A 25,071-nucleotide genomic window follows, 5' to 3' on the forward strand; every position below is an offset into this window, starting at 1 on the left:
ACTCTCAATCATCATTAATCCATGAATCTTGTCGCTTTCTCTCCTCCCTCCCTACGTTATGCTTTTATTCCGTTCCTTTATTTTTACTGCTGCTGCTTTTTTATTTGAAAAAGCAAGCACAAAGACAAGATAATGATTTATTTATGTTGCAATAATGATGAAAATTACGGGGCAATAAAACTGACGTCGACATCGTCAGCAGCCATCGCGAACGTGATTTATTTTCATTCCTAACGAGAATCTATACATGGATGAAATGAAAATGAAATAAGGAATATAAACTATATATATACAACAAAAGGCAAAATGATAGTGAAGATGGACACATGAAGAACATGAAGATGAATGGATTGAAGACATTGAGTGGAAAATGTTCATCGAATGATACGTGACTGAATGGTGGGACATAAACAGCAGAAGAGATAAATACTCTCGTAGGATGAATGTCGTGCTGATTTTAGGCCCTGATTTTGGATTTTTTATGTAAATTTGTCAGAGTGACTCTGGAACCATGTCAGTGTGACTCAGGCACCATGTCAGTGTGACTCAGGCATCATGTCAGTGTGACTCTGGCACCATGTCAGTGTGGCTTAGGCACCATACCAGTGTGACTTAGGCACCATGTCAGTGTGACTTAGGCACCATGTCAGTGTGACTTAGGCACCATGTCAGAGTGACTCTGGCACCATGTCAGAGTGACTAAGGCACCATGCCAGAAAGTTGAGTCATCTTCTGTCCATTTCCATCCCAGCTCATAAATTTTGACAAAAATCACCTCAAAGGGTAAACCATTGGAAAACAGCTAACTCACAAATTTGGCATCTTGTGCAAATGTCGTGACACGAAAACAACAAACAGTCGTAGACAGAGAGAGAGCGAAACTTCTTCGTTCAATATTAATCATTAATTTGATGATTGTGGTTCGTGTGGTTGCAAATAAAGTAATTTTCACGATATTTTTATTCTCTCTCTCTCATCAGCGTCTTCTTCTTTACTTCCGACGTTCGATCAATACAAATGAAAAAGAAATTTACGAGTGACTTATGGACTTGATAGATATTTCTTCTTTCTGCTTTTTATGGAACATTTTCGAGTTTTTTCACTCAATTTTCACATTATCGTAGACAACATAGCGTGGGAATTTCCGTCGATATCAGCACATTTACTGGTGAAAAAGTGATTAAATTTTTTTTTTCTTGCTGTTTCTATATTAATTAGATTAAATTTGAAATCTGTTCAAGTTATTTTGTAGAGTTGATAAGGTGATTAATGCGATATTTAGTATTAAGCGCATGTTAAGGGAAAAGCTGAAGGAAGGTTAATGTGATGGCTTTTTAAGCTTTTTCATGTCGATACATCGCACAATCGGAACAAATTATTTATGTCAGCCGAATGGCCAAATGGCTAAATGGCTGCCTTTAGGCATCCATAAATGTTGTAATTTTAAGGCAGCTAAAAAGTGATCATCAGGTCTCTGTCATAAATAGGCTGAGTCGATCAGGTCGGTAGAGGAGAGGGAATCTACAATTTTGTACAGCTTGAACAACAGGCAGGTGGGTCTAAAAACTCATTCCATTACGTTACAAAATAAGCGAACAGTCTTACATCAAGTACAAAATATCAAAAACTTGTAAATCATGAATTAATAATTCACAAACTTTCTCCTTTTTCTGAATGATATTAATAATTTTCTTACATAAAATCATATCCAAGATTGAAACAATAACAAAATTTGCATAATAATTCATCAAAAATGCTTGACTATATTATGTAAATTTTTAGTAATTCTTGGAATTAGAGCAAAAAGTATTGATGAGATTGGAGGAAGATTGAAGGGTGATTTCAATAAGTTTGGCTCCGAGGAAGCTAGAGGCTCTATGGTGATGTATTCTACAAGTCTGCTAGCTTACTATTAGTCTGCTAGCTCTCTCCTAGTCTGCTAGCTAGGAGAGAGGGTTTAGGGTCAAAAAAGAGAGAAAAGGCTGATCTCTAAAATTCCCGAATCCTGTACATCCTTGACTACATCCCCTACATCTTTTTTGAATACACCCCTGACATATTGTGTCAAATTTGATCTTAATTGTCTGTTTACTGAGTGGGTTTGCTCTTCCAAAACTTGGCAATTATTGAATGATTTTTATCGTCTTATAAGCTCGAGCATCCTCTTGAGCAATTTCATTCACAAAGTTTCTTGCATTCCTGATCAATAAATTTTCATTAGATTGACGACTTTTAAACTCGAAAAACAATTTTTCCGCATTAGGTTTTGCGCTTTAATTCTTCTTTTACGAAAATATGTCAAAAGTTCATTTCAACTTTCTCAACTTCCTCCTTCTCATCTTCTCAATATCGCAAGCTTCAATAATTCTTCGATAATATTATTTCCATCTCTTAAATTCATTCCTTCAACTTCATGAAAAATTTATTTCCTTTTTTTTGTGCTTTGAAAAAAATTTTTTCTTAGATTTTTGACTTTAAAGCAAGTGTGCATGTTCTTTTTAACTTTAATATTCCCTGAGTATTAATATCATACAGCATAAATACGGAAGTTGCAGAAACAGCAGGAAAAAAAAAAGTTTTTCATTTATTTTTATTGCTTCAAAATAGCATAAAAAAGTACGAAAATTCTGAGCTTAAAACACAACAACATGGACTATAATGTGCACTATAAAGAAGGATTTAGATTAGCTATCAACATTCATTAAGCTAGGACTCACAATGAGTAGACACTACCCCCTAACAACCTCAGGTAGCTGATTGTTAAGAGCATGAGATCCAAAATTGTATGACGTGGGTTTGATTCCCACTGGGTTTGATTCTTCTCTAGAATCTTGGTAATAGATGAATTTGTCAGTACAATAATGCCTTTATGGTCAAGATTAGGAGTTAGGTCAGGTAATTAGGTCTTTTGTCAGTATCATTGATGTAGTGTGCTGTTGATATGACAAGAATTCAAGACGTTGCTCAGTGGACAATGATGATGTACTGTGCATATCATATGCATATGATGATTCCTATGAATAGTTCTGATTGATCGATTGTAAATCATTAGCCATTCATAAAACTGATGATTCCTATAAGTTGGCCGATCAAATTTCATATTCTCAATAGTCAATCTCGATAGTTACAATTGCCCTGTCATCGAATTAAGTAGTCATCTATTGTAATAGTCAACACCGGAATACAAAACAAATGCTGAAAACTTATTTACAGCTACACACCTATGCTGTATTGAGTGTCACAAGTGATTTAGTTATCCCATAAAGTAGTAAGCTATCTATATAGCATCCCCGCCTTGTGTAGTGCAGCAATATCCTCTCTTTATACTCTTCATACTGATTGCAATCAGCTAAAAGTCTTTAGAGAAAGTCGAATAAAAATAACTCAAAAAAATATACAGCCATAAAAGATGATAAAAATTTTTTTTTTACTCTCAGCGATAAATTCATATCGAATTCTAATCCTCTCAGTCGGAAAATAAAAAAAAGTACTTTTATGTAGTTGGTGTGTTTTTTTCTCATCATGATGAGGAATCATGTTAGATGATGACGGAAGGAAGAGAACTGTACAAATGGAAAAGGAAAATACTCTTGAGGCAATCTGCAATTTAAAATTCATCAATTTTTTCTTTTTTTCTTTTCATTTCATTTTTTTTTTCTTTCATTGAGCAGCTTTTCTGTTGAGAAATGGAACTGTATGTACTGCAAATATCATTTAAATAGAAGTAATAGGGGTGGATTGGATGTTAAAGGAGATTAGTCTTGACTCTTCAATCTTACCTTGTTCTAATAAGGAATAGATCTACTTTGACAGTCGATAAGACACAGATCAGGAACCTTACTTACTTGGCTGGATGTACAGATCAACTGTGATCCATGGCTTCTCTTAGTTGGCGTTTGAAATTGGCTCTATCCCTGGTTGCACTTTGTCGATTGCCAATAGTACACTCTCAGAAACCATAATTGTTTACAGCATGCTTACAGCCCCAATATTTAGTCGCCCCATCCATCAGTCATCCAAATGACTTCCCAACTTTCCCTTTATTAGCCAATTTGTGAGAGAATTTTCAATTTATTTCAGCTTTGTGATTGAGGAATTTGTTCTCCTTTTTTTTTCATTCTATGCAATAAGCATTAAACATTTTATTGTGTTATTGTATATCTAATGTGCTAATCACCAAGAGCGTAAATATGCACAGTACGGAAAGACTTTATGAATTCAATTTTCTGAATTAGCAGTCGATAACTATTTCATCTCTTGTGCAGCAGTTAAAAATTCAATATTCAGGTTAATATAGATAAATTTGTTTGTGCATGAAAAATATGAACTCATTGAAAATTCAAATAAAGCACTTCTAATAATGCACAACTTTTATGCATTTTAATTGGTATTGAGATATGAAAGGATTTATCAATGATCAGACGCTGTCGTTAAATTTGTGGTTTTTTACAACTTTACAGGGGATGTATTCCGGAAGGGCGACAACCACCGGTAGCTCACTGGTAGGAGCACGAAACAGGAAATCGTAGGGCATGACTTCGAGTCCCACTTAAGCTTTGTGGTGAGAAATTGTAGGTTTTTCTCTAGAACCTTAGAAGAAGTAAGGATCCTAACAAGATCCAAAATTTCAACACTAGTGTCTGACCCTGAACATTTATCTCATTTGCTGCAATCTGGAATGCGGTCAGTGAATTATGAAGTTTAATTTAAATGATATTGAAAACTTTGTTAAATACCATTTATTGGAAATATACTGCAATTATTGCACGAATGAAGTAATTGGATATTATTGGGAATGGTTGAAAGTTTTAATTGAAATTTAAAAAAAAAATTATTGAAATTTTATTGAAAATTCATGTCAATTATTAAGTTGTGTCAGAGAAAATGTCTATGCTGGAACTGAAATAGAACCTTTTTAAATAGCTGCAGATTGGGATCTGCATGGGAAAAGACGTCTTTACGCAGAACAGTGATGAAAGATTGTCAGCTCAACATCCGGACAGAGAATTGAGCAATCTAAATGACAGGGCCAGCAACAGGGTTAGATGGAAAGCATTTTGGTTCCATTTCTATGTTTAGTATTTTCTAGCGATCCATAATAGCCAAAGATACCGCTTTTAAATACCGTAGTGCTCTTTCTGCAAAATTAAGCCATGCACTTTGCCTGTTTGGGGATGCATCTATCCTCTCAACACATCTCAACCTCAAACTCCCCTAATCCCTTAAATATCTCCCAAATTTACTTAAACTGATGTCAAATAAATACAATCGAAAGTTTCTTTTAAGGTGAACAAGGACTCTGAACCTTATCACATATTTAAAACTATGTCAAACAATAACAAGAACTGGAAAACTTTTCAAGCACTACATGTGTTTTAGAATTGTGAAACAATTTCAATGACATAATTTCTATCGGCAAAATAGAAGAAGTTAGTCATTTAGTATCTATGAGAATGTTCAGTTCAGAAACATTTTGACAATGTTAAGTCTGCAATTGTGTGCATGAAAATGATCTGACAATTTTTGTAAGGTTGAGTCTGATTTAATAGTATAGTATGCTGTATGTATGAACACTATTGAGGCACAACGAATGAAAAGCTCAACATTTACACCTCCAACCAAAACCAAACCCACTTTGAAAAATCAACAAAAAAATGAATTAAAATTTAATTTAAATCTGAGTAAATTAGAAATTCAACAAGCACAGTCGAATGATACTCAACTCTTTTTTAATTTCATTATTATGTTCCTTTTTTTTCAAAAATAAAAAAAAAAGTTGCTGAATAAACCGCAAATTCACTTAAAAAAGTTTACAAGCAGCAACAACACGAGATATAAAAAAAAACTATAATTTAACAAATTTTCATTAATTTGCAAAATTGTTCCGACAACAGCAGCAAGCAAGCAAGCAAGCAGCATCAGAAGCAGTAGTGAAATAAAAAAAGTAATTGAAATAAATGAAACACAAAGTGGTGAAAAGAAGTGAAACAATTTCAATTAAAAAACGTGCCATTCTATGTATGCTGATACGGCAGCCGTTTAATGTGTGTGTGTGTGTGTGTGAAAGCCATTTCTTTATAGTCATATGTGTAGCATCAGCAACAACTCATATTCATGCATGTGTTCGTCTCCCCATTCTTAATTGCAAAAAATCCGCTCATTGTCAACAGCATGAGGCATTTAACATTGCTCTTATACTCGCAACATCTACATATGTATGTATATCCCTAAAAAATGGAGATGAGATAGAGGGAAATAAAAAGGCAACAGCACTGACACAAAAATTATTCATTGCACGAAAAAGAGTTGCGGAAAGTTTTTAATCTTTTTTTAAAGAATTTTTTGTTTTAATTTTATTGAAATTTCGGGTCTATTTTGTCATGCTGTCTGTCAATTTGCATCTTGTGGCTGTGAATGATGATCACTAATGAAGAATGTTGAGCATGAGATTGAAAAGATTGATGGATTTTGTGTATTTTTAAGTCATGGGAAGTTATTCAAAGCACGGACCCATGTCATGATGCTATTGGCATTTTCGAGACCTTCGAGCTTTCGAGGAATGAGACCTGTTTAAGTGGAGGAGCCTTATGGAGCACTTTAGGGACGCTTACATTGTAAAACATGTCAAAACTAACAGGCTTTGATGGGTAGGACATGTAATTAGAAGTCCTATATAAGTCCATTAAGTGTGGTCTTTAAGTCTGACTTTAGCGATGGCATCACGTAGGCATCCAAAGAACTCATTGAAAGAGATTGTCAATCAAGATAGTGCTGGACTTCGAATTGGGAATTGGCAAGCAAAAAACGATGAAAGAGCTAGTTTCAGACAACGTTTATGGATCAGTATTGATCTAAACTGCCACAAAGGACACTCCCAAAAAACAGTAAGTAAAGCTATAAATTCCCCAAAACTTTTCCACTCCTACCTGAAAATTCCAATTCCAAAACTTTTATTGCCATTTCTACTTGCTTCCATTTTAAATATATATTTTTTTAAAATTCATATCAGTCGTATGTGTGTCTCTTTTATTCCCCAGTCCTTCCTCTCCACTCCACATAGCATTTCTCATTCACCACTCAAAATTTATTGTTTAATTTGCTGAGTTAAACGGAAAACATAATGCAGAATGGAACTCACACAATTTTTCCTCAACTCTGACTCTTTTTCCTTCCTTTTTTTATTCTGTTTTTCATGCTGTACAATTTTAGGTTTCAGCATGAGATGGAATTAAATACATTCATACATTGTTGACATATTGTTGCAGTCTGAACTTTGTATTTTTCTCACTTCCTCATTTTCCTGCTCTGCACTCTTTGTGCCTTTTTAATTTATTCAATTTTATGTATACAGGAAATAACAAGTTTAAAAGTTGAGTCTTGAATGGATTATTGGAGTGCATTTATGATTGTTCAAAACAGAATGTTAAATGTCAAGTGGTTTAATTGAGCTAAGATGAAGAAAATTATGATAAGAGGATGAAAAGAGCAGCTTCTTTAAGGATTCATGCATATTATAGCAATGAAGAGGTTTGTAAGCATTTCTTGTAAATTTATGGATGCATTTTTTATATCGTATGATAATTTAGTGCTTGAAGGAGCTTTGGATCACTCTTTAAGCTGTCATTGACCTTGTTTAATGTTACTTCAAAGTTTGTACTAAACGTCGACCTCATCTGAGACTCTTGTCTTTGATTACAGCTGCAATTAGCTTCAATAGGGGCGTTCACTTAGTATGTAACGCTCTCAGCAAGGTTGAAGCTGATGAAGAAGCTATTGGTGTCTTTGAAAGATGTATACTGCGAACATTTTGTGATCCTATAAAGCATGGAAATGAGTACCGATCACGACACAATGAAGAACTATAACAACTCTTCTAAGAAGTGAATATCATTTCAGTTCTACGAGTAAATCGATTGAGATGGACTGTACATGAATATAGACGACTTCAGGATGCACCGGTCTATAGAGCGATGGTATCTGACTTTTTGGATAGTAAGAGTTCTCGAGGTAAATTAAACTATGTCTGGATTGGGTACAATAATACGATTTCTTGCACTACTTATGTAATTAAGGAACGGCTCCTCCTCCGCAGCAATTCGGAGCAAATTTCACCATAATCAATGGGATAACAGGCTGGATTGACCCTTAATTGTTCAAAATTCGTAAGGTTTTGAAGATTTTTCTTATTTTGAACCTTTCACTTTCAACAGTCAAACTGTCTCCAACATCAAGTCAAAATATACAACTAAGTTACTACCTAAATATTGAGCCAATTCCAACGCAAACATCCCTAAATATTTCATAAGAAAAAAGTGTCATATCCATAAAGTATCAACTATTCGAACTGGGGAATACATGAGAGAATAAAAAAACAAGAACTAGAGCAAAATAGTTTTTAAATTGCATCATAAGAAGTCTCATCACGAAACCTCCTTGGCACTAATTAGATAGCTAGTGTACATGCATATGTATGAATTGAATTGAGAATGAAAATGAGAAGGAACAGGAAAATATATGTGTATGTATTTTTAATATGTGAGGGTGAAAACAGTGCAGTTAATGGCAATGAATTATCCATGAGCTTGAAACGTGTGATCTCACATACTTTTTTTCAACTCCTATGTTTGTTTCCATGTTATCTCATGTCGATGCTGTACATCTACATTGTATTATGTATGTTTATGGCTATTGTGTGTGTATAGATACAATATACATCAACTAATTTGTAAAAGATAGATTATAGCTATATTGTATGGATGCTTCGGATGTGGACTTAATATAGTGAACTTTTCAGATCCTGATTTGTAGCACCTTTTCCTGACATCTAAAATGACATATCGGGTCATAAACAATTTATGCCTTTTTGTATTCTATCCTATACTGATGTATGACTGAATAATATATAAGCAAAAATTAATTCTCATGTCTAATATGGGAATTTCAATATTTAAGGATGATAATTAAGCCCTTCTGTAGGTTTTTCTCATTTTTCTCGGATTTTCCTCTTAATGGCTTGCACAATTATGCAGTAATTCTGTTACACACGTACGATTAACATGGTAAAAAAAAGTAATAAAATTTATTATCACTACATGTGGTCTATCTGCAGCAATTATACATTTTTTTTGCCTCCTCTCGCTCGCTTATTCATGGTAATGTGCCTTCATCATCAGGACTTGGAATTAGAAAAATGGCTTAATGGGGTTGGAATTTGTTAGAATTTTATGGAATTGCAGATGGTTTTGGAATTTTTCTAATGTTGTTTTAATGACTGTCACTAATGCTCAATGTGGTCCATAGCCAAGCAACACAAGGTAGACACTAGAGCTTCGCTTCTTCTGCGTGTTAACGGCAAGACTACGCATGACGTGATGTTGCTTTGACGACACCGTGGCAGCTGTATTTGGTGTCACTCAAGACAGCTTCAAATTCAGTCCAAAATCACCCGCAGGAACCAGCAACACAAAAAAAAATCAAGCACACAAAAAATAAAAATTAGAGAAAACATTTCTGCCGCATTCTCATTTCACTTATCCTCATACGTATGTGTCTATGTCCGAGCATCTACAGGGATAATAGGCGCAAAAAATTTAATCACGTCTTTCGTTCATGGTCAGCATACAAAATTAAATATTGAAACACATGCAGAGAACATGTGAAAAAATTTGTATTTCTTTTGAAAATTTTCTTTCATCATGCACAGCAAATTGAATTAAATTCCGACAAAAAAAAAAATGTGCCGACATTCCATTTATCTGTCCAGCTTTTTTTTTACACATTCTGATCTTCTTTTTTTATCATCCGAGGAAATATAATTTAATGATGTAATTTTCACGCCTCTCTTTCAAAGAATGAGGAAGAATATCAAAATGGGAAGGCATTGTGTTAAGCGAAAAGTGGATGGGAAAGGATTTTTAAGGAAGTCTTAATAGCGGATATTTCGCAGGAGATATATATGGTGTTGAATGCAATCTTACGTGCTTACATCGCTGGCTGAATATACAAATTGTGATCCATGGCTTCCAATTGTAGTGAAGAAGCTCGATCACTAACGTTGATAACGCTCTTGATCCTGAGAGCGTCTGTACCTTCCAATTGTTGAACTACGCAGTCAAAGTACTTGTAGATCAGAAATCTTGTTAGTAACAAGACATATTGTCAAGTTACCCAATCGAATACACTAACGAGTTCCACAAAATTCTTAAGAATCCTTACCTTATAATCAAGGACAATGTTTATGATTTCTTATGAATGTTCATGAACTGTAAGCCAACGAAAACAAAATTAATTCCACAAAAAGGCATTAAAAGAAAACAAGAATCTGATTGAATTGACATTTGAATAATTGAAAATATCAATCAATAACAACTTAAGTCATCGATAAGCTCATAATTTATTCAAAATGAAAACAAAAGACAATTTTACATGCCCACTTTACACATAATTTACCTCCTTTTATGTGAAAGACACGCTAGTAAAACGTGAGAATAGAAGTAGCGCCTTTCGAGGGGCATGTTTGCGTGTTAAATGGTGTGAATACATGTTTTATCAATATTAAATCTTTTCCAATAGGTTAATAATTGTAACATTGCGTGCTCAATAGCATATGGAAGAAGCGAAGCCACCGACAGTCATTCAAAAATCGGTTATCAGCGAGGGAAAATCCAAGTGAGAAATGAAATGGCTCTGGGGGGATGGGTAAGGGAGTGGTGGGAAAGAATAAAAAGTTTTGCAGCAATTTGAGGTTTAGAAAATGCGTCTGTATAGCTTTTTGGATCTTTGTGTGTCTGTACACTTGGATTTTGGTATGAATCTAGTCAAATATCTGCAGATTCTACAGAATTTCCAGTGATTTTGTTCATCAGAGTTGTCCATACTGTGTAACGCGGCACTGGTACACCATTGTTATACAGCATTACGTAACCATCTCATACCTTAAATCAGCGTCAGACGCTCCATCCATGCCAATAAAAAATGATGAAAAGCAGGACCTCACCATGCTACTTTTCACATTTTTCACGAAAAAACGCTCAATAAATGTGAAAAATTAACAAACTTAAAGCTATAAATCGTGTGCAACTGCTCATTTAATGCACTGGTGCTAAAATCCCCAAATGACTCATTCCATATAATAATTCCTGCTATATTACGCTCGATAGTCATCACATCATGACACCGCAATACACCATCATAGCACGTGTTCATGTTGGTGAAGAATGAATAAAAAAAGGGGTAAAAAAAATTGTGTAATTTTCGAACTGCTGAAGCTATCAATCATTAAACTCTTTTGGGTTCAATGGTTATGTGGATGTATGTGTGTGTCTGCTTATACTAGGAAGCATTACACGAATGTGAAATCATAAATCATAAAAATGGAGAAAAACAATTTGTAATGTTTCAATTAAAGCACAAAATTCTTTTCTTGATATATACACACATATACAATATATCCACCAAAGGAAGTTGAAAAAGAAAATAAGGCTGATGTGGGTAGGAATGATCGAAAAGCCACAAAATTTTCCTCGCATCCTCATTTTTCAAAAAAAGTTTCATTTTTTTATTAGAGGAATTTTTTCGAAAAAAAAAGCAATAAAAGTCGCTGGTTGTGGGAAGGAATTTGTTTTAATAATTTTGAAGCGCATTTGTGTCTGTTGAATCTCATGTACTCAGTGCTTGACAGGTCATATTGTTTTCTGGTTTAAGGTTTTATGCCCGAGAGACACATCATGACGTTGACTTTGTGAATGCATTTGTTATGACAAGATGTCGACAGTCACAGACTGTAGGATGCACAACAAAATCAAAGCTCTCCCTACCCCCGTTCACCTTATCCCGTCCACTAGATCTGTCCTAGAAATTTGAACAACCATCAATCTTAGATCTCATGAATAAACCATTGTAACAAGTCAGACAAACCAAAATCTGGGAAAGCATCACTCCATAATCATCTACATCATCTTATACATAATACTGATGTTTGATGTGCACTTGAATGTTTCCTCCTTCCACGTCCTTTGTTTTAAATCATATTACAAAGTTAAAACATTTTTAAAGAAGAAACATAGCTTGTGGCATAAACTTTATAAGCCAAAAATTAATGAGTTGGAATTTTTATGGAGACTCAAAATAAATAAAATCCCTTTTTCTGATATTACAGTCTTTCCGAGAAGTGTCACGTTCATAAAAGTCCTCGTACCACAAAACTTATTGATTCATGGATTTTTGTGTGAGGGATATTTAAGCTGATTTGACGTCAATAGATATCCACGAATGTTTTTTTTTTTGTGAAAATTAAAAAGTATTTCTGTTGGAAATGTAATAAATGGCAGATGATACCAATATGCCCGAGCGACACAAATGGAAATGGTTTCAGTACGGAAGCCGCTTAAGTGAGTGATTCATATAGCCACCCAATAGAAGCGAGGCAAGGGGCATAGCCTCAAATTTTTGAGATGGAAGGAAAGAGGGGGTTGTGGTTTAGTCCCTTGAGTCCCCTGAATCCCAACCTGAAACACCCCTAGATGAGACTTCCATTTGGTATGAATAAATGTATCCTTGCCAGAGTCTTCTTCATGTGTGTCGCTCGGGAAAGAAGATATAATTTTTTTTGGACATTTATCAAAGGATATGGATACTTTCCCGACCAGCACAAGTTATTCATGACAGTCTGTGGCTAACATATGGCGTCCAAGTAGCTATTTTCATGAAGGCGTACCCTTGAATGTTATATGACCTACTCTTGAATGCCATTTGACCCTCATCTAGCTGTCATGAAAAAAATGTGTTGATCGGGTTTGGTTCATTCTGTAGGATGGATTTTGCCTTCAAACACACACACTTTATTATTCCAGCAACAAAAGGAAAACATTAAGCTTAAATACAAAGTTTTGCATATAAAAAATAATATTTGCAATAATATTCAAAAAGTTTTTTTTAAGAATCCTATCTAAATGCCTTCAAAGCATACACACATTTCCTTCCGTAAATCAAGAGCATCCATTAATCATGCTTGGACCACTAGAACTCATCAAAAACTCTCTCGGCGTAGAACAAAAATGAATAAGAATTTTTATTAATATTTTTACTTCTTTTTATTTAATGAAAAAATTTTTCTCATCACTGAATTCGAAATTTATTTTGAGGCTGAGTGGTTAAGGGATGGACAAAGTTAGAAAAGGAAGATTTTTTTTCTGGAGGTCATCTCACGTCATTTATTGGAATTTTTTTGGGGATTATTAATGAGTTCAATTTATTCCGTATTCAATAAAACAATTTATTCCGTTACTGCCTTCTGAGTTGGTGAAAGTTTGGAAATACTTGGTGATTTAAGGTGGCGGATGTGACGCATTTTTGGTGGAAAATTTGGTTTTTAAGTGGATCAAAGTAGGTCTAAATATTGAAATTATCAGAATTTTGTGAAAAAAATTGAGCTCGACAACGAACCGCAATTCCTGCATTCTAGATGCTTCCGTCTGTACCTTATAGCTCTTCTAATACTTCAAGCCAGCAGCTCTGGACGAATCCTAGACATTTCATCATTTATTTGTGATAATTTTGGCATTTTCATCAAAAAACTCTGCCCAAAGAAAAATCATCAAACAAGAAGACATCCATGGAGTCAGTAAGAAAAGGAATAAATCAAGCTTCATAACGTAAAAGGTAAAAGATTTATAGATATTATACAAAGGTCGTTTCTCATAATTGAAGATTCCTTTACAATCACTTCAAGATGTCCGTCAATAATAATTTATGCAGTAAATGAAGAGCTTCTCGTGGCTGAAAAGATGAATTTCTTTAGGTCCATTATTAGATTTCATAAATTATTAATGAGGTACTTGAAGGCTAGAAGAGAATTTCTATTAAAAAAGTTTAAGACTTTTTTGTTGGAACTAGCTTTAATAATGTTAGAATAAGAATTCCGTCAACAGTCTCTCAAAACCCCACTTGATTCTGACAAACAACAGCACAAAACTATTTCAATCTCAATTAAGAGTTTAAGACACAGCAGCCCACATTGCGGCATCAAAAGTCTAATTTTTAATTTGCATAATAAAAAAGCTAAAATTTTGTGTTTGTCAAGTCCCTTAGCCCTTATTTCTTTATTTTTAATGAATTCATCTCATAACTAAGGAACAGCCTTCGAATGTCTAAATTTAGAGATGGCTTCAACCTTGAATGATTCTTCAATCTGTAGAACATCCTTTGATGTCTCTTCCTATAAAGAAATAACATGATGAGTTGATAAATATTTGAATTGCTATTAAAAAGATATTAAATTCCCTCAACGAATTGTGTTTTGGGCAATAAATGTAATGAAGATGTTCATAAAGCAAACTTTTTCATTCATTTAATAGCACAAGCCATAAATAAATTTCATCCTTCCCCCCTTTAGCTCCTATAGCATGTGGGAAAAAAAAGATGAGAAAGTTTTTTTTTATTGAAAAACTAGCAATAAATAGACCACATGCAGAACTTATTGAGCTATGAAAATCCATTAAATTAAACCGAAATGTACTGTGCGATATTAAAAATACTTACTTTGCATGAATATTTGTAAATAAATATTCAAATGGATATTCAAATTGTCTGGAAATATAAATATATGTAACATAGACATATCTTCCAATATTGATTACGAGTTGCATTCGAGAAATCTGTAACATATCCTATTTGATCATTTCCACACAAACAAAGAGAACGCTTTTGGGTACTTAGTGGTATTACTGTACCATAAAAGCATGATCTATGACTGGTAGAGTAGAGCAATATATTCTTAATAAAATGAAGGGTCATCCTCACATTATTCCTAGTAATTCAAAACGAGATTCTATATTTGATCTGAGCGACACAAAGTAGGAGATCATCCTCATAGGGGCCATGTGGAGTGCAAATTGAGTCCAAGCTAAGGGAGGTTGCATGAGGGTCCAGATTCCCGTTTTTGGGCACAATTCTTCAATTTTTTAGGAATCATTAAGCCGAGAATCATTCAACTATTCCTAACATTCTAGCTTTGCCGTCACATGAATTCAAAAGGACGATCTTACTTTGGAATGCTGTAAATTTTGATTCAGAATATCAGTAATTGTCAAAAGACCTCCAAACGATAGAGCCAGATTTAGACACCGACTAAGAGTGTCCATGAATCAGAATTAAGCAAGTAAGTTGACACAATTCAGCCATATCCCAGAGACAAGTCGTCCAGAGCCACAATTCTTGTTTTTCAACACCATGTGCCTTCCACTGAGTGCTGATATCTGACGCATTCTCGCTCGTTAAACAATTATTAGTCATCAGTCTCCCTAGCGAAGCTCCAAAATTCCAGAACAATTAATAAATTCGACATATTCTCACTTGACACCTCTTCACTTTCGAGACCTAATTAAAACTAATTTAACTTAACTCCCAAAATAATCATATCCCATAAAATTCAATTTCCTATGTGTCAAATTTGCAATAATCACATAATAGCGTCATTTTCATCTAAAATTTAGGTCGAGCATCATTACTTATTTTCACACTCGCAATCACTAACTAAAAAAAATTCCCCTCCTCAATTTCTGTATTTTCCAATTCCACATATGTGCAAGTTTTAAATGCAAAAACTTTTATGCTGAACGCATCACATAACAAAGCCACAAAAAACACAGAAATGAAACTTTCTCCTTTATCTTTCATCCCTCATTTCTCTTCTGTTACAGTTCTCTATCTTTTGATAAATGATTTTTCAATTTGGTTTGAAAAAAAAATCTCGTTTTACTTATTTTATTCCTTTCTACTTCCTGAGCAGCACATGTGGAGATGGGTCCGTTATGGAGCTTCTAAAGCGAAGTCTAAACTTATTTTGTTTGGACCAAATGGAAGATGTCTTCGTTTTGGGTCTATAGGGCTTTCAAGTGTAGATGGCTTCTATTTAGCGTCCATAAGGCTGCAAAAAAGGAGGTAGGAAAGCAAGTGATCACGTGGGCGCCCCAAGAACTCATGGAGAGATACTGTCGATAAAGATGGGAATGCACTTGATATTGGTAATTGCCAAGCAGTTGCCAGCGGTAAAGCAAACTTCAGACGGAAATCAATGGAAGCCATGGATCACAATTAATCTGTACGGACAGCGAATCATGCAGGTAAGTACCAAACCTTTAAAAGCTTCCTGATGGACCCTTCCTCATTTGTGTTACTCGGGCTCCATACTCGTAATAGGAAATTGGCTGATGTTACTTCTCGAAAAAAAGAGAGGATATGAAACTTTTCTTGTTGAAACTGTTCAGGATGTTTTTTTTTCTATTGATGTTTAAAGAAGCGTGAATGGAGAAAATTTCTAGTCGGAGAATTCGCAAAAATAATGAGTTTTAAAGCCTTTTAATCAAGAATTTAGGCTGAAATGCTGATGTAGCTTTTTACTTAATTTTTGCAGATGTTTGTGCTTAGACGAAGTTTTTTAGTGGAATCGATTTTTGGTTACTTCATCATTTTATAACTAGAGGGCTTTAACACGTGAAATTTGTTCCTTTTTTTCGGGTGTCATTCCATCGATTTTCTCATGCTTTTTATACTCCTTTATTTGCCCTACTTACACAGCATTTCAAAATGATTTATCAAAAATGATGACGAGCATGGATGAAAAAAGTAGGAAGAAAGATTTCTTTAAATTGCTGCTCTGTCTCTTCCTCGTTTACTTCTTTTTTATTCCATCTTTCTACCCACAAAAACCGGTGAAAAAAATACGAGAAAATGTAAGTTTGAAAAGAGAATTATTTTCATTCCATTGCTGCTGTTATCATGATGAATGAAGGAATTTGAAGTGAAAAAAGAAATTGTGTTCCTGTTTTGAATAGGAACATTTGGAAATGTGGAGTTGGGATAGGCAGAGATAAGATATAAGGCGTAAAAATGGCAGACATTCTGAATTCTGGCCTTCGAAACTATGGATTAGAGCCAGATTTGAAATGCAGCTTAGGCCGAACTCAAATCAGTCTGACGCTGGATTTCGGTCGGTTCTACAACGAGTGCTTTTCGGGAATTGTGTTTAATCACTTACTTTCTTACTGCACTGGTCGTACAGATCAATTGCTATCAAAGACCTCCATTACACCTCTCCGTCTTCAGATTGCATCCGACTTCAGACGCTACCGATGTCAGATTCAATACTATCTCTATCGACAGGTTCTCTCAATGAGTCAGCTTTATCACTAATTGATCGATATGGCTAAGAAAGAAGAAAGTAAAGGCCAAAATAAAGTTCTTTTTTGCTGATCCTTTTTTGGACGTCCTTGAGTTAAACGCTTAACAGGGGCATATATAGAGGGGGTTGGTGTCAGTCCTCCATCCTTTTTGACCAAATTCTTCAATTTGTTAGGGTTTCTTGTAAAAGCAATCTCAATTCCCTCCCATATCAACGCTACTCAAGAGCTAAGAGCTCAAGAGACGGGCTCAATCAATGGCATAGTCAGACATGGAATTTTGGATGAAAATGCCCTGCACAACATTTTTTCAAAGTAGAAAATAGAGCATCATATACCTCAAAATATTTTATTTAATATTAAAAATAGTTTTTCAAACTTACATCATAAATTACATCAAAAAAATGAAGAAAACTTACAAGCTCTAACACCTTGAATCTCACAGAAGCCAACTCAATTTCTATTAAAAAAAACTCTATGAATTTCCAGATGCAATTTTATTTTGTAAGGAATAAGATTTCATAATAATTGCAAAATTCAAACTGAAAACTTTTTCCTTATTATTACACATCGCACCATGCACTTACAACTTTCTTTTATTCTTACCTATACCTTGTGTGATTGATGTGTTTTTAAGTTTAAAAAAATTATTATCAACTTTTCATTTTCTATTCATTCGCTTCTATTTTCTTTCTAGTACTTATACTCGTTTTATGGATAGAATCTTTCATAAAATAAAATAAACTTTCTATGTGTACTTTTTCCTTGCTGGAAGCTCTATGAGAATCAAAAAAGTTTTTTAATTTCTAATTTCTTGTTTTCACTATGCCGTGCTCTTTATAGCTTGTTTCTTCATAGTTGGGGTGAGATATGAAACATTTTGTGAAATCTTCATGTTGCTTACTAAAGAAGTCGTCCTTAAATCAATAGTAAAAGTCAAAAATTGACATTAGGCATCTATAACAAGCAAAACAGCAGCTTTAAGACCCCCTAAGTGGTAACTTTGTACCATTACAGCAAGCTTTCTACCTGTTAAGATGCTTCTGGAAAGACAAGCAGTTTTGCTTTGCTTAGACATTGCCTTTAAACAAAGCAGAACGTGGCCTTTAAGACACCTTCAAGTTATTTTGACGGTTTATTGTCTGTGCCGCAATTTAGCAGCTCCTTAGCAATTATGTTAGGATTCGTGGACTAAACACAGGTTTAGCTATCATAATACTGCTAGGCACCTTCCTTCCTTGTCTCTTAAGATTTTCTAAAGTCTCGAATTTGATGAATTATCGAGACGGGGACCGAGACCGACGCCGAGACCAATATTTCAAGAAAATTCTCTGAAGTTTTTGGAAAATCTTGATCTCGGTATCAAGAACCCTTCCTATCTAATTTGACAACCCTTCCTTACATGACCCATAATATGCTCTCTACATCCACCCTTCTCTAATCCACTTCATACTTGTTCATGTTTATATAGAAAAAAATGAAAATGATTTTTGCTAAAAGTTCTCGTTCTCTACCCTCATAACTTTTTGGTATTGTGGAATAACTTGACATCGAACTTTTTCTCTCTTTTTGTATAACTTACTTATTTATCTATGACTATATTTTAGTGTATAAAACTAAGCCTAAATGAATCATTAAAAAAGTTTGTAATTCAAATGGGTTAGTTTGAAGGTTTTTAATGTTATTATTAATATTGGCAGTTATTATGGGTTTGTAATGGATTTTTGCGGGTGCTTAAGAAGACTGTAATGACTTTTTAGGTAATTTTATAGCCATTTGATATTGAATTTATTTCAATTTACGAGATTTTTTGAATAAAATTTGCAAATTCTTGCTCTACTTAATTCACAAAAGTTAATGGTCCACAGTAACTTTACTCAAAACTAACAAAAAAAAACATTCAATAAACTACAAAAACAAAATGCGAAATGTAATCCAAGGTTTAAGTTAGAAAAAAACTTTTTTTACCTCAAGTCATTAACGACGAGAAGAACTTGAAGGGGGGAAATGAGAACGGAAAAAGCTGCTTCATCCATTTTCTGTGCATGGATTGACTGCTTACTAATTAATGAACATTTGCCTAACAATAATGTGATAATGTTTTTCTTACATCCCATTCCCATTTCCAATTCTCTCTCATTCCATTAAAATTAGTTTACATCACCTTATGCTTCAATGAAGTTCTGGGACAAAGGGTGGAGGCATGATAGTAATCGATGGAATGGGTGAAACTAAAACCAAAAAACAGGAAATGTAATCAAGACTAGAAAGGAATTGGAAAAGGGGTTCATAAATCTTTTCACCTCACTTTTCTCTCAATTAAACTTACCTGCTTTGAAAATATACTTTTGCAGCATAACTTTTCTGTTAAAAATTCAGATTATTTTTCTATCTTAAATGGAATTGGAGCTGTGAGGAAGTGATGTTTAGTTTGAAAATCTGAACTTCGAGGTTGAAAGTTGCAGTCATGACCGTAATCAGGGAAAAAGGAGGAGCAGGAGGCGAGTAGCGACTCGAATCCGTTAGTTGTAACGCATCCAGGTCCAGTTCCACAAAAGCTTACTATCTTCGTTGTCTCTACAGATCAGTAATGTTAGGCGCCCATTAGTTGCTAGTAAACCAAGCTTAGTTGGCACCAGAAACTAGTTCCATCAATGTCCACCGCTTCCCAATATTCCCAATATCAAGTCCAATGCTTTCCCTATCGCCAGCTTCCTTCAAACATCAAATATCATTACCAAATGGCCCCAACATTGAACATTAAAATCCGTTGACCTAACGTAAACAATTCTAATATTCATTTTTTGCCTTCTGAATCCTCGTCTTCTTCATCTTCTCGTTTTCATGATGGAAATATATAGCCTGTGGAAGGGACAATTGCTTTCTGTGGTTTTAATGTTTACTCAATACCTTCAAGTCATTGATTAAATTTCTTTTTTTTTTGCACCCTCAAATGTTTATTGATATCGAGCTCTGTGACTATTTATTCTGCATTCATTCATTTTTAATTGCGAAGCAGCATAAGATTTACTGACGGGATGGCGTGAATGAGCTTTGGGTTTATGGCAATTAGGGTCAGTCACTTATGATGTTGAATTGGATGGCACACGTCGTAGAATTGGTCTAAAATCTGGACATAGCTCAACTGGGGTCTAATTTTAGGTAGAGTTTCGTTAAATCTGACCTGCGGTTATTGACACGCCTGCCTGGAGCCGGATTACATCGTATGTGTTCCGGGTAATTATTTTGTAAGCAACACGATTTGAAACAATTTTAAAAATACTTAAGTGCTGCAAAAAGTGAGGAACTAACCAGCCATATCAACTAAATTCATAACAGACATTAAACGCACGTAGCTGCAAACAAAAGCTCGCAAATATCCAATTAAAAAAATTTCTCACAATCATTATTACTATCTCATATAAACACTTTTTTTTTGTGTGCCTGTAATCTATTATCTACAAATGATATGCTTTTAGTATAATAATTGCTATTATGTTTATAATGAACATGAGAAATTTAAGCTTCAAACAATGAGTTGTATTAATAATGTTCAATTAATGATCTTGGGTGTTCATCACATTCATTACACATTTATCATTCTGATAACAGTAAAAATATGTGTCGGCGTGTATGTGAGTGTGTCTATTCAATATGATGTAAAGCTAATTTAATATTATTGATTGAAATTTGTGGTGTGAAATGTTTCGGCGGAATGAGAATCATTGATTGCGTTTCAAGTGGAAGGGGGTGATTGTGTTTGAAAATTTTAGGAGTGAATTGATGTTTAATTTATTTTTGTTTCTGGCATTATTCATAAATTATGTCAATGTATTTGAATAATTAGGTCGATTAGTTGTATGTTGTTGTTCTATTAATTATGTCTAGTTTGACTAGACTAGTTTGATATGTTGTATGTTTAGTTGTTAGGACACTCGTAATTATGATGGAATTAGTCGTCCTTGTGATGACATAAGTCGTCCTTACGACGACATATTGGACAACATAAGTCTACTTCTTGGCATTAGTTGTATTTATTATGCAACACTAAACCCAGAATCCATAGAGTTTGAAGTAGCTCTCACCAAAATGGTTTTGCTCCACATAAAATGTATGTCAAAATGGTTTTGCCCCATAAAAAATACATGGCAAAATGGTTTTGCCCGAAATATACCACCCTAGATTTAAGTGGGAGATCTGGTTAATCATCCTCACTTGTTACCCTGATAAATAAGCCTAGTAACGCTAATAACTTAAGATCGAAGGAAAGGCAAGCATACCCCACTAGATGAACAACCCTCCTGAATTTTGACTATCCCCCCCAAAAAACCAATAAACTTCATTAACAGATGACCGTAAATTAAAATTTGCAAAATTTTCATAATTCATTAACTAATGAATAATATTTTTTAAATTTATTAAATTATTCAGGTAAATTATTTCGTGTGGGAATTTTTGAATATGCAATCAAATAATTCACAATTCTAATCAATAATAAACACAATTAAGTTATGTAAAATGTTGATTTAAAGCTCTCAAAATTTAACAACTTTCTATCACATCCCGCACATATTTTTTGTCACATTAAATATTCATATAAAAATCCCTTACGCTCACATAAATTCCTTTAATACGATCATAAATTGTGTAAAACTCTTCAGCAACAAACAATGAACGAAAATATGCGATTTTTTTCATCATGGCATGAAAATGAGGACTTTAAATCTTTAACAATAAAGTTTATGGAATATAATTAGCTGTACTTACATCTCATAAAAGCAGCAATCTCACTCCATTATCATCATAAAAAAAATTTTCGACTCTCAATCGTTCATTTTCATCCAGTACATAACATAAAATGAAAAGCATAAGCATAAGCAAATAAAATATTTTTTGTTATGAAGTACATCAAAAATTTAACGGTTTTTAGAGTGAGGCAGGGGGAAGGAAATAAAGTAACACAAAAGAATTCAGTATAAAATAGGACATGTATGGAAATGATTTAATCCAACTTTTTTTTCTGACTGACTGAAAGAGAAGAAGGAATTTGAGAGCATATGAATGAATGAGATGGAATTGAGTTGGGAATTTTGAGGGGTTGTTGATGATGTGGCGCTTGATCTTGAGATGTGGTTCCATTTAATACTCTCAAGAAGCACATAGACCCAGCTAGAATTGACTTTAGACTTCGGATCTTAAAATTGACCAGGACCAAAGTCATGTTGGCTGCTGACTTGATTTTTATGTCTTGAGCCTTAAACTGCGAGGACGGTAGTTGTTCGAAAGGTTCATTTATAGCACATATAACAACAACCAATAAAATCCACCCGGACACCAAGATAAAATCAAGCCTCTCATCAACATCCACCATAAAAATTCCACATGCTAATGAAAACAGCACATAAAAAACGAGCTTCGGCTCATTTAAAGACTGAGATGGCGGTAAATAAGTATAATTGAAAAATTAATTATTAATGATGTAATAAAGGATTAGAAATGTGAGTGCTATGCATGTGTATGTGTATATATGTATGCTAATGCTTATAAATACATGCTTACAGCATTTATGTTCACTAATTATTCGCAAAAAATGGGAAAGAAGGCATTTACATTACAGCATATATAGAAAAATGAGAAATTCCTCAAATGGGCCATGTGTAGTTTTTGCATGCTGTGGATGGATATGATGCTAATGAATGAAAGCTTTTTGTCTATTTGTTGGAATTTTTCAAGCTGAAAGCTTGGATGGAATGCATTAAAAGTTGTTAAATCTTCAAATTTTAAATTATTTATAAACGTTTAGTCATGAGAACATTAAGTCATGGCCAATATTACCTCATAATGCCAAAATTCCAATCCATATTCTCAGAATAAAAAAGCAATTAATAAAAAAGGGGAATTAAAGCAAATAAGGAAAGGATTTTGTTTACAAAAATATATTCATGAGTATTAAAAGCTTACAAGAATGATTCAATGAAAGGTTGTTACTTATTTACGCAGCATGATGTGTTGTTATACACAAACATAAGAGTTTGTTCTCTGATTAAAAAGTATAGATTGAACTTTACTGCTTTAGGTGGTATTTTATTTTTGATACTTATTGGGGGTGAGGTCGGTTATGATATTTGTGGCCCCAGAAGCCGAATTCTGACTTGAAGGGTCGAGCCTTATGAGCTGAAGACACTATGCTATGTGCATAAACCAGAGAAAATAAAGGTACGTACGATAAAAGACAAATAACGCGCAAACCGACAACATTAGACAAACTACAAGCTACAGCTTACCTTCTTAGTGACTACATTGTGCTGCTCGGATCCATAAGTAGTAGTTTCTGAGTGAAGCAATTTCTTATAATAATGGGAGGTGGATATACAAATTCCATTTAAGAATGAACCATTTTCCATAATATTTTAAAAATACTCTTCATATGCTGCTTATTTTACTGATTTTATTGACATTACTTTATTGTTTTTAGCATTAAATATGCATGACCTAATGCATATTTTATGTTATGAAAGCAACAGTTATGAGAGTCATGTGGTAATTTGTTTATTACATTCAAAATAAAGCTATATGATATAAGATTATATTTAATCGATTTCCAGTTTCCTAAAACTTCCAACATCATCGTTATGAAGTCGTCCACTAAATTGCGAAACATCAATTTCATAGTCATTTGACTTCCTTATCATTTCCAATTTTTCATCGAAAATCCTCAATGTCTCTTCAATATAAACATTTTCATCACAATTTCCACCAAACTCTTTAGGTAATATTGACACATCCATAAAGTTCTTCAGTTCCTCATAATTTTTCACCATCACAAGTCTTTTTCTTAACTTTTCCGGCAACATCGTTGATACAATATTGTAAAAAGTCATCGCAATAGATGGAATGTTGATCAAAATATTCTGTTTGTAACGTCCAGGACATGAGATTAAAGCTCTTGCCCAGTCGAGAACTTCACTTATCGTCACTGACGTGAACACAGACATTGGGACATTAGTAAAGTCTGTAATCAACCGAAATCCACAAATTTGTGCCTTTTCTAATTCCAAACAGGCACCAAATAATGAAAAGTCAGATTGAAATATGTCAGTAACTGGATACTTTTCAGCATCAAACTTTTCAAATCTTTGGATGTATATTATAGGCTCAGTCGATGAATAATCCTTTATGATATATTTTGATCCACATTCTATATGACTTCTTAAACGTGCCACGACATTGTCATCACTCAGGTCAAACCATTTAGCACATTTGAGCCGGAACAGGAACTGCTTTTCGTATGATTTAAAGACTTCATTTAGATTGTATTTTTTGGTACGTAGATATAGTGAGAGGTAGTTGTCGTCTAGATAAATGGAGTATGTCTAATATTATGCTCTACATTCCTTAAAAGTCACTTACCCTGCCTAGTTCTCTTCAAATACGGATGCTTCTTCAGCCATTCTCTAAATTGCTCTAGTGATTGCTTTCTTCTTAATTCTGTCTCACGAAGCTCTACTTCAGCTTTTCTTTGGAGTAAATCACTCAATTGTTGATCCATTCTACAGCGCTTCCACTCAATAACTGAATAGAAAGTTATTTAACAGTTCAAAAACTTCAATTCGTATAAAAAATTATTATTTAATTCTGGTGGGAATATTGCAAAAAAGTGAATGCAGTTTAAGGTGTAGACACTAAGTCATGGGTAGGTATGGTAGGCCCTACGGTATTTGTGTAGGGGTTTTTTTAGGGGATGAGGTTGTTAAGGGGTCACGTGGACGACCAGTAAGGTTCTGAAAGGAGGCTGTTGATAGAGACCGAATTGTACTTGATATTGATAATTAGCAGACGGAAACCTGCGACAAAGTCAGCTTTAGGTGCAATCTGAAGGAGGTCATGGATCTCA

At 34.1% G+C, this 25,071-nt stretch overlaps 1 protein-coding gene across 1 annotated transcript; it reads right to left on the reverse strand.

Annotated features, from left to right (window-relative positions):
* Positions 1–23,767: 23,767 nt before the first annotated feature.
* Positions 23,768–24,726, reverse strand: LOC139088582 (retinaldehyde-binding protein 1-like). Its single transcript, XM_070637851.1, has 2 exons — positions 24,588–24,726; positions 23,768–24,531 (listed from the first exon to the last, which is right to left on the reverse strand). The coding sequence occupies exons 1-2, from the start codon at positions 24,724–24,726 to the stop codon at positions 23,768–23,770; spliced, it is 903 nt and encodes a 300-aa protein (XP_070493952.1).
* Between the last annotated feature and the right edge of the window lie 345 nt (positions 24,727–25,071).

The sequence above is a fragment of the Chironomus tepperi genome, unplaced genomic scaffold (assembly GCF_022539635.2).
Source record: "Chironomus tepperi strain 1889 unplaced genomic scaffold, CSIRO-AGI_Ctep_v1 contig_163, whole genome shotgun sequence".
Lineage (NCBI taxonomy): Eukaryota > Metazoa > Arthropoda > Insecta > Diptera > Chironomidae > Chironomus > Chironomus tepperi.